The sequence below is a fragment of the Setaria viridis genome, chromosome 9 (assembly GCF_005286985.2).
Source record: "Setaria viridis chromosome 9, Setaria_viridis_v4.0, whole genome shotgun sequence".
NCBI lineage: Eukaryota > Viridiplantae > Streptophyta > Magnoliopsida > Poales > Poaceae > Setaria > Setaria viridis.
This window is the reverse complement of record NC_048271.2, coordinates 53,306,746-53,318,020: the sequence shown is the minus strand read 5'-3', so window position 1 is coordinate 53,318,020 and position 11,275 is coordinate 53,306,746. Positions and strand designations below refer to the sequence as shown.

Sequence of the window (11,275 nt, the reverse complement as noted above, 5' to 3'; positions counted from 1 at the left end):
AATAAACAAAATATTCTGTGAGCATAGGGGCAGATGCCCACCCTCACCGTCAGCCTTCAGATTGGTCCAAGGCAGATGCCCAACCTCCAATTTGCTTTCCAAAACAGAGATAAGCCAAGCAACTCTCCTGTTAGAAGGTGCTGAGAGTCCTGTGGAATGAATGATGCTTCTTAAAGAAAAATCCAAGACATCCACAAGACAAATGACAATTGTTGACCTCTGAAGTTGTACGTGAATAATGTACTTTCTAAACAATAATCTTCTGCTCCACAATAATTTTTACCCTATCACATCTAACAGTTCACTGATATAGCCTCGCAAAAAAAAAAAAACCATTCACTGATATATGATGAGTACAAAATTGTTGACAGTAGAAAGGGAACATCAGTATACCTTCCCAGGCATGCACTTCAATCAGAATGACAAAGTGGTAAGCAAAGAACATAGTTGGGCCAAACGAAAATTTGTTGGGGAGTATAATCTTCAAATTTGATAGAGAGGAATGAGTAGATCCAAGGAAATAATGCATCTAGAGAGCTTACCGCACCCTCGCATGATGTATGCAAAGGTCACAAAGCTCTCAGCAGCAGTTCTTAACTTAATTGGGAGGATAACACAAAGACCAATAAGAGCCTGCTCAATAAAACGTAAAACGAGCTTGTCTGCAGGGACAGTAATAAGGAATCATCGTGTAATCACTTGATTGGTGCTGTCCTTGGTACTCACATTGGGCACTGAAAATATAACCATGAATATGACAACTCTTTACTAATTGTGATCCCTATATAATACTAGCCATTGGTGAATTTCTGAGATGAATTTACATCATACAGAACTGCATGGAAGACCAAGCTAGCTTGCTCTTACAATGTGATGAATTTTCTGGTTACTGCATTCAGAGATCAAAATAAAAACTAGGACTTTAAGGAACTTACAGAAATTCATTTTCCTCCCATCATGAAAATTACGCCCTCTGCAGAGAAAGAAAGTAGACTATAGAAGAAGAGGGATGAAGAATTACCAAATGCATTAAAAGTTCAGCAATAACATATTAACACTGTCTATTTCCTCAATTGTGACATACGATATGCCTCACCATCGATCAGTAAACCAGCCGCTGCCATTTACCGTCCAGTAACTACCATATCAAGCATCAATACACCCGCTGCTTATCCAAGTAACTGAAAATTGGGCTTGATTTCCGCCTTGAGAAGACTAATTGGAATGCAGGCCGCTACCGATGTCAGGAGTTCAGTTAACTGGAGGCCATTCAGTTGGGAGCTGAGCCATTCAGACTTCTTTCAGCAGGCGCAAGTGGAAGTCGGCACCAGACATAACGTTTCAGCGACTTCAACAGAATCGTCCATTCGTCATCCGACGGCTGGGATCGTTTCCTTTCACGCTGTAGCTTTTCATCCTTGTTTTCTTACCGATAACAGTGTTCAGTTAGAGCAGTAATAGCTCTTTTACCGTTAGCTGGGATTGTAAAAGGACTCGACCTGTGGTCATGGATCCTTATCGAAGAAGAACCTGTTCTAGACTCTATATTAGATAAACTGTAGCCATGGGAGCCACTAGGGCGAACCCCTGTAAGTGGATCTGAAGTTATCTGAATCCCAAATTGCTACTACTCTCTCTGCATTCCATTTGCTGTTCGTCAGTCCTTGGTTCTTCTTCCTCCTTTTCCTTCGTTTTACTTCCTGGTTGTTTTCCTCGCTTGACAACCGATTCTGCAACCAGCGCCTAGGGCGAGGGAGGCGACGCCCTTGGCAAGTGATGACTGGCGCTTCCAGTCTCCGTTCAGGGTGTATGTGGAGACACGAGAGGTGGTGCAAGGCCGGGCCAGCGACGGCAAACCCTCGCCGCCGCCGCCGCCCTCCATTGCCTCACACTCTCACTGCCTCTTCTGAGCAGCGAAGGGGGTGGCCGAAACAACCGATCTGGGCTGTGCAGATCAAATCTGACGGCCCATATGGACTTGGCCAGACGGCAACAGGCCGGCCCACATGGACCTTGACACAGGTCGGATTCGATTGGATTTATGTGATTTCCTTGGCAATGCACCAGTACATTACTCACTCGAGATGAAGGTATATTGATCTCAGCTTGCTTGTTGACAACTCATGTTGTCAGCAATGTACGAAATAGCGGGCTATAGCGATGCTATAGCAGTTGATGCTAGCTGCCGCTACAACAATGTTGTACTAATTAGCGGAGCGGTGCTATAGTGGGCTATAGCGGAGCTATAACGGTTGAGCACAGCTCTACGCTAAATCCCATAGTCTTGCTATTTTATACATTGGTCGTCAGGCTCAACTACTAGTATTACATTTGCACACACAAACACACACACCGTGTCGCCGTCCTCCTGCCAAATCAGACCATGTTCCCATGGGCTGCCGCACTGTCCATGACCGCGCCCGGCTTGTGCGAGTGCAGCACGTAGTCGCACGACGATACCGCCTCGCCCACCGTCGGGAAGATCCACTCGTGGCCGATCAGCTCCAGCACCTTGGAGCTGTACAGCTTCTTCATCATCTCGCTGCCAGGGTTCGCCAGCACGATCTGAAAGGAGGACATTGGAAGAGACGACTGAATCAGCCAGGGTTCATGTCATGGCATTTCAGAATTAACTCTCTTCAAGTTCTGAACTGTGTAAATTATTGCTTTTGCTCTTACCTGCATGCCCCTTCGCTCCAAGGTCTTCTTGAGTTCATCCAGCATGCTCGTCCCGCTCGTGTCGATGCTACCGACGGCTGCAGCAACCAGAAAGATAGATTCAGAAACATGCAAAATGCTTCAGGTGTTTGTTTCTGATGCAGAATTTCAGAGTTCAGACAAAAGCCAACAATTAACTCACCACCCATGTCAAGGACGACGTACTGCACGCCCATCTCGCCCTCACCCTTGGCGCGCTCCTCCTCCTCATTGATCCAACGCAAGATCCTGAAACACGAGTTTGATCAGGGTAAGATCTCCAGATCGCCCTTGCCATCCGTTCTGAAGAACTGCCTTTGATTTTCTCAGTTCATCAGTCGCTTACCTCTCTCGGAGGTAGCTCGCGTTGGTGAAGTAGATGGGCGCGTCGATCCGCAGCACGAGCACGCCGGGCACCGCCTGCGCTTCGGTGTACTGGTCCATCCTCCGGTAGATCATGGAGTTGGGCATGTTGCCGAGCACCGTCGTCTTCGGCCTCGCGACGAACAGCAGCACCCGGAGGATGGAGATGGAGACGGCGACGACGAGGCCGATCTCGACGCTGCCGAAGACGACGCCGAGGTAGGCGCCGAGGCAGACGCAGAAGTCCACCTTGTCGACATGCCACAGGTGGATGGCGCCCTGGTAGTCGATCAGCCCCAGCATCGCCGACATGATGATCGCCGACAGCACCACCAGCGGGGTGTAGTGGAACAGCGGCGTCAGGAACAGCAGCGTCAGCATCACCGCCAGCGACATGATCACGTTCGACATCGCCGTCTTGCACCCGGCGTTGTAGTTCACGGCGGACCGCGAGAACGGGCCTGGCATATGCATCATCACAGAAATGGTTCTGTTTAGCAACAAGGTATGTATATTCTGAATCCGAGACTTGTTTTATTATGATCCTGACTGAATCCTGCACCGGAAAATGGGTGTTTATATTACCGGTAGTGAGGTAGCAGGATGTCAATGACCCGACGATATTCATCGTTCCGATGGCGGTCATCTCCTTGTTGCCGTCGATGTTGTAGTTCTTGAACATGGCGAAACTCCTCCCAACGGCGATGCCTTCCTGCATTTGACAGAACGAGCAAACCACTGTAAGTACTTCGGTTAACGCGATGAAAATCTTGCAGGCTTGTAACTAGTGAGACAAGCATAGTAGGCTTACAGCGAGGGCAATGACGCCGGTGATGATCCCGGTCTTCAGCGCAAGCATCATGTAGGGTGGGGAGAATTGCAGGCTTGTCAATGACGGTGGGTTCAGACCCTTCTTCAGGTGACCGATCTATGATGTAGAAAGAAAAACAAATGTCATAAATTACCAGTCCATTTTTACTGGATGTTCCTGCATTTCTTGTTGACAATGTGATGCTAGTATTATCAGACAGAACTCAGAAGTTGCGCTCACCACTTGGATGCCATGGTTTTCAGCATGAGTGAGGTACACCAGAACACTCCCAAGGATGACCGACGTCAGCGGCGCCGCCGCGGCTATCCAGAATAGTTTCGGCCGCCTCTTGCTCTGAAGAAACAAGTAAGGTTACATTAAACTTTACAACTTTTACATTACAAAGTCCCGTGATGAAATATGCAATAATCGGGTTTTAGTTCTTGATCACGCCAAGAAAAAGGACAACTGAGAAATTTGGACTAATCATCCAATGATGCATACTTTCAGAACAACTTCTGATTGCGATAATATAGAGGGGGTCCATTTTTCTGCTTTTTTTTTTCAGAGGGTTCTCATACGAAAAAGTTGATACACTACAACACAGTTTTTTCTGGTGGACCTTGGCCTTTTGCAATTATTGCACATTGTTTTCACTACCCATGAACCTGGATCCGGCCACTTTAGAAAACATATATGAAACTGATGCACAGGGAAGTCAAAAGCTCTTTTCTAGCAAAAAAAAAAAAGCTGCTGCGCATGATGCCATCATGCAACGGCCCCTCCTGTAGCCGCACGGGCACGCTCCTAAGTTGTAACTTCTAAGCCTGAATCACATAATTCAGTGCCTCCTCCACTAGTAGCGCACCTTGAACAAGACAAGGGTTGTTCCTGTTTGGGGGGGGGGGGGGGGGAGGGGTTGCAGGATAGGAAGATGTCCAATACAAGCCAAAGTTTTGACAGGCAGATTAGATCGTCGCCGTCGGCGATGCATCTGTACGCCATACATATTGCGAAAGTGCCTGATGGATTGGTTCCATTGTTGTCGCCCACCAATCAGGTCACGAGATGGCGTCCTTATATCATGTGCGTGTGGCTCCAAGCCAGTCATGACATGACAAACTCCTCTTTGTTGCATTGCATCTCTAGCAGGCCTGTGAGGCCGTGACCAGGCTACCTGCAGTAGCAGTCACGGATTCACTAGGCTAGAATGAATCTCGCTCGGGGTGAGATATTTGTTTAATTTTCATGCAAGCTCGGATTTATGATGAATCCGCGACATTTCCAGGGGGTTTTTTACCCCCATTTCTACACGTGTTTTACAATGCATTTTCCATTGCAATTTTCTCTTAAATTGTGCAATCAAGCTAGCTGTCTCTAGTCGCAATCTTAGTACAAGTGAGGTATTACGTCATGATCAATTATCTATACAGAAAGGAAGAGAAGGGGGGAAAAACCACAAACACCCCCATGATTAGTCGATTCTCTTGTGGTCCACGTGTATACTCTTTTAGTATGATTGGACCAGCCATTTCGCAAAGATTCTCATGGCTCTACCTTTTTCTAACAAGTAGAGTCGATCATGCTAGTATATGTATCCCTCACACTACTTTAAGAGAGACTAGTAGAACTCTTAATCTCAATTAAAAATAATGGATAAACAATCGGGAAATTAAAGGTGCGTTTGGTGTGATATGCTCCATTATATTAGAGACGAAGTGGAAGTGCTTACGATGAAGCGGGTGACGAGGAGGAAGAAGAGGAAGCCACTGCCGAGCACGACGCTTTCCCACCGCCACTGCAAAACCAAAACCGTCGGAGCACGGAAATCAGCATCTCGATAACGACGGGGATCAGATCAAGATCGTCCCCTCATCAACTCCCAATCAATATCGTGTGGCCCGTGGCACTGATGAGCTAGCCCTGCCGCAAGCAAGCAAGCGTGGTGGAGCGAGTGACCACTGACCGGGCCGGGCCATTCATTCATGTCCCTGTCTCCGCTGCAGGTCCCTCTCCGGCCAGGCCTTGCCGGACATCCACGCAACGCAACCTCTTGCTGCAGGGCTAGCTCCAGAGGCTTGTGCTGCCGTCGTCGCCGTCTGACCACACACGTATTCATGGCCCATCCGTGTGCTGTGCGTGCTTAAATTTGTTTGGGATCGGAGCTGCGTGTAAATATGTAATGTGTACCTGGTGCGTCTGGGAGAAGACGGACTCCATGACGGAGATGATGTCGGTGGCGGTGGTGAAGCGGTCGAGGCCCAGCATGCCCTTGAGCTGCTGCAGGATGACCACCGTCGCCGCGCCGCCCATGAACCCGATGATCGTCGCGTGCGACAGCAAGTCCACGATGAAGCCCAACCTGTTGATGCAAGCGCACGCACGTGTACAAAGATTAGTCGGCAGTTACTTTTTACCTAAATTTCTAATCTTGGTGAAGATTCTACCATGAGTTAATTAACTATTATCACTTTATTTGTAGTAGTCTAGTACAGCGAGCTAGTGGTACTAGAGTGGCTGCTCTAGAATAGAAACTGATGACTTTAGACAAGCTAGCTACTGCACTTTTGGCATCTTTCACCAACTGCTCTTGGAGCTGAGCTAGATAGAGGCTGATCACTTAGGCACTTTGTATTCAACTCATGTATTGTAGCAGCATGCCATACCTGAGGAGGCCGAGCGAGGCCTGGAAGACGCCGGCGAAGAAGGTGGCGGTGAAGGCGAGGTGCATGTACAGCGCCGGGTTATCGGTCGGCGACACCTGGCTGCTGAGCATGGAGCCGATGAGCAGCGACGCCACCGCCACCGTGCCCACGGCAAGGTCCTTGGAGCTCCCCATCAGCGCGTACACCAGCGGCGGCACGAAGCTCGAGTCTGTATTTTTTTTTAACAACGCAAGCATGCATCCAGTAGCCGGTCGTCAGCGCTCGCTTCGTCGTCGTCCAATTCGTATGTAATATCGCTCAATGCGTACGTGCATGTTGCATGAATACAAAATTAATGGCGCTCGCTAGATGTGCTTACAGAGTCCGAGGATGGGCGGGAGGTTGGCAAGCTTGGCGTAGCTGATGCCCTGCGGGATGGCGAGGCTGGCGATGGTGATGCCGGCGATGAGGTCGGACTTGAAGGCCCCCACCGTGTAGGCCGGCGCCCACTCGAGGAACGGGAAGAAGTAGCGCAGCGCCGCCAGCGTCCGCCGCGCGGCCCCGCGCTCCCGCACCACCGACCGGAACGGGTCGTCCGGGAAGAAGGTCTCCTTCAGGTTCCCCCGGAACGTGTCCAGGAATGGCCGCGCCGGCGGCACCGGCACCCGGGCCGCACCTCCGCCGTTCGCCTCCGCGCCGCCGCCGCCGCCCATGGCTACTACTTCAGGGGAAGAGCTTTGAGCTTTCAGCTGCCTTTCTTCTTCAGGGGAAGCAGAAGCGTGTCCGTATGTGGCTGTCAGCTACCCAGCTGCTGCGTGTTTGGTGGCGATGTCTCCGTGAGGCGTTCGGGGGTGGTTTATATAGGGCAGCTGGATTAGGCGACGAGCCCCCGCCCGCGAGCGATATGGGTGGTGGACCCCGGTTGGCTGCCGCGTCACTCCATCGCGGGCGTGTTCGGCGCTGGTGGCGGGACCGGGTGGGTGCGGGCCCCGCTCGCCGGCGAGACGGGGAGGGGGAGGGCGCCTGGTGGGGTTTAGGACACGTGGGCGAGGCGGGCACGTGGAGGCGCGGCGAGGTGGGCGGCTGTGCCTGTTCGCCGGCCGTGACACGGCGCACGCGCGGGGCCATCGCTTCTCGTGTGCGGGCCGGCGCCGCTGTCCATCGCCGGGCGGCGTCGGCACGGGGTGCGGCGGACGCGGAGGCGGATGGTTCGGTCCTTGTCGCCGCTCGGTTGGAATCTGTGGAGGTGTCAAGCTGCTCGGCCGCCGATTGGCAACGAGTTTTTTTTTTTTTTTTTTTTTTTGGGGGGGGGGGGGGGGGGGGGGCGGCGATGAAACGCGCGTGAGTTTACGCGCATGTGCGGCGGGTTCTTTTCCGGCGTGATATTTCCTGATGTGGTAACTGACGACTGCAGTTAGCACCTAGTCGATCCCATGATTCTGGAACCGCGACATCCACCTAATTAATTCATAAAACGAGGCGCGTCCAGATTTTTGTAGGCTACATACATCGTGACGCCAAATTTTCTTCTTCTAGAACTACTCGCACGCAATTCCAAGCAGGTACTAGCTGACTAGGATCGGAGCTGACCTGGAGAAAAAAGAACATGCGTAGGAACAAAACGCTAGCGACTCGTTCGACGCTGGCTCTCAGCACGTGAATTGAGGCACACTAGTGTTCCTCCTCTCCTCCTTTTTGCTGCTTCAAGGATAAAAACTCGCTTACTTAAATTAAATTATAAGTCATTCTAAATTTTTTAGAATGAAAAGGCAAAACATCTTAAATTTGACCAAATTTATAGTGCTAATATTTATGATATCATTAGTTTTTTTATTAAATATATTTTCATAGTATATCTATCTGGTGCTATAAATTTGTGATCCTCTCTATAATTTCGGTCAAACATAAAATGGTTTGACTCTCCAAAAAAGTTGGAATAACTTAGGGTGTGTTTTGGTTGGGCTGTGACTTTTAAAAAAGTAGCTGTGAACTGTGGGTTGTGGGTTTTGGAAAAACCGTTTGGTGGAACAGCTGTGGCTTTTGGAAAACACTTACGAGCGGACCCCACATGTCATTCATTGTCCACCCCACAAAACCCTCTCCCTCTCTCACTGACGAGCGGATCCCGCTTATCAGTCCCTTCTTCTTCCTCCGGATAGACAAGGCCTTGGCTGCGTGCGAATGAGCCTGTGGCGTGAATCGGGCGGAGCTTGGGTGATGGCGACTGGCGAGGTTCTAAGCGGTGCAGGGAGAGAGGGGAGGGGCCGGTGGCGGCGAAGGGCACAGGCAGGGCCACGCCGAGATTGAAGAGCGCCGCGCCGCCCAGAAGGGAGAGGGGGGGCCACCGGAGATGGAGGAATGCTGCCGGAGCTCATTTCAGGGGGTCGGCAGAGGGGGCTGCGGGGCGCCGCGAGCAAGGGTGCAACCCTAGCTGCGCCGCGCCTTAGGAGAGGGAGGACCGAGAGGAGGAGAGCAGGGAAGACGGGAAAATGTCGAGAAAAGAACGAACCGGTACCTTCATAACTAGTGGCAGGTGGGTAATTTCTTCGAACTTACCGTTTCACAGCTGGAGGAAGTAGGGGCCAAGCGGCTGTGAATTTTGTACGGGGAGAAGATAGTTTTACCCAAAGCATCTATGGGTTGGGTAGTCTTTTGGTTGGCTTTTAACTTTTTTGGAAGTCAAAGCAGCTTAAAAGCTCAACCAAAAGGACCCTTATAATTTGAAACAGAGGGAGTACAGCGTAGTACTCCTACTGATTTTTTTTAGAAAGTCATTTAGCCGGAGCTGAAAAAGAATCAAAGCCTAGATACTCGTTTAAGGTGGCAGTTACAAAGATTAGACACCACCATAGATAAGAGAGGAGTAAGCTATAGCAAAAGTTGCGCGTCAGCACCACCTTGACAGCAGCTACTTAGTGCGTGCACGAGAGATTATTCGCTGCAGTAACACGTGTGCATCGTTCTGAAACTACAGCCTCCTCAGTGGCTGCTACCCCAAACACCCCCGGCCCACTTGCCTCTCCAGATTCTACCAGCACGCACACACTCGTCTCCTAACTGGCTAACTCGATTGCATTGCTCGGGCGCGATCTGGCTCAGATCGATGCTGGGGAAATCTACCTGCTATAGCTGATCCTGATCGATCTCATCTGGTCGACACTTCTCTAAGCTTTTTCTCTCCTGCGGACTGATGGATTCGGGCATCACTAGCTAGCTCATCTCTGTGCAGACTCTAGTGGCTACAGTTGCCGCACTTGGACTCCTTGCATGCGTCCTTGTCTTGACCTCTCACGGACGCATAAGACCACACACTCAATGACGCAATTCCTTCCCCGCGTCCTAATCAAATCATAGTGGGCCTAACGCAAAATAATTGAGGGCATGTATACACATACGGATACCTAAAGTTTTCACCATAAAATTTCAAATTCAACCATTTTTTTAAAAAAAATAGCATTATTGTCCCCCGAAGAAATTTTTTTTTTTGAGTTTCTGCCTCCGTCCATGTCTAGCCAGACGACATCATGTACATGCGTATACGCCATCGAGTATAGATGTCATATTGGATGCGTACAGTAACACATCGTTTTCAATGTGCTCATCAGGTAATCAGGTGTTGAGCATCTAGCTTATTCTGTAAGCCACACACGGTCAATGGTGATGCTGATATGTGAACTTGTGAAGGGAGATGAGAGGCGCCGATTCCCATCCGAGTCCCGTCACTAAGTACACAATATGCGGCCAGCGTGTACGCCACCGAGGCCATTAGACGCGTATCAGCTTATCATCCGGGTCAAAGATGCACTAAGCACGTTGACCTCTCGAGAGAGGAAGAGCTGGTTTATCACGACGACGTATAGTACGAGATGAGTGTGATACTCACGTGCCATGTTCCATGTGCTGGGAACATTCAGACTTCAGAGCACCACCAGTCGCTCCAGATTGAGTCTGATGCATCCAACACCAAGAACGCAGGCAGGCAGTGACAAGGCAATGTTGTTTTGCTGAAAAACTAGCCAGAATTACATTGTGGAGGGTATTGTGTTATGTTAAAGCTCACTGCGTCGTGGAGAGAGAGAGAGAAATGTCTAGGGGTGGTAATGGACCATGACCCTCATGCTTCTTTCACAATCTAAGTCAGCCCTATCTATTTTAGTTTAAAATCATATAAAATTATAGCCTGATTCTTGTTAAGCCCGATCCTTAAATTTGCTAGGCTAAATTAGAGAGCCCTTTACCATCCCTAGTGGCAGGCAGTTGGGCGTAATCCTAAGATTACGCATAAGGTAGCTAGTCTGGTAGATTAATGCTAATGATGATGCTCAAAGATGAGGTTAAGTCCAAACAAAACATATTATAATAATACATCTGGTAGATGGCCAAAAGGTGATTACATGATTCCTGAGGTTCAGATCAAAAGTGGTGTTTTGACAGTGATGTGTCAGTCTTAAGTCTGACTGGTCATACAGGACCTGGTTATATATAATCACCTGACCAATGATCTTCTGTGTGCAGGTTTGGAAGTTTCTCTCCAACCCTGCCTGCTTTCAGATACTCTCACCTTCCATTATACGCTAACTTTCGGCTCTTGTAACTGGTCAGTATACGATTCTTGAACTGCTCGTTCAGCGACCGGAGAAGTGGTTGTTGGGGGTTACGTCTCAAAAGGTTAGGGACCCACTATGTACAAAGAGGTTCCAAACAGAGGTCTTAGGGCTTGTTTGTAAGGTTTAGCGACTTAGACTTATTTGTAATATTT

At 49.6% G+C, this 11,275-nt stretch overlaps 1 protein-coding gene across 1 annotated transcript; it reads right to left on the bottom strand.

The window, feature by feature from the left end:
• Positions 1–2,071: 2,071 nt before the first annotated feature.
• On the bottom strand, positions 2,072–7,345 carry LOC117836008 (sulfate transporter 3.1). Its single transcript, XM_034715354.2, has 11 exons — positions 6,896–7,345; positions 6,538–6,745; positions 6,062–6,233; positions 5,604–5,669; positions 4,112–4,225; positions 3,872–3,988; positions 3,646–3,772; positions 3,044–3,521; positions 2,861–2,946; positions 2,680–2,756; positions 2,072–2,565 (listed from the first exon to the last, which is right to left on the bottom strand). Exons 1-11 carry the CDS (start codon positions 7,227–7,229, stop codon positions 2,377–2,379), a joined length of 1,968 nt encoding a protein of 655 aa, XP_034571245.1. The 5' UTR covers positions 7,230–7,345; the 3' UTR covers positions 2,072–2,376.
• Between the last annotated feature and the right edge of the window lie 3,930 nt (positions 7,346–11,275).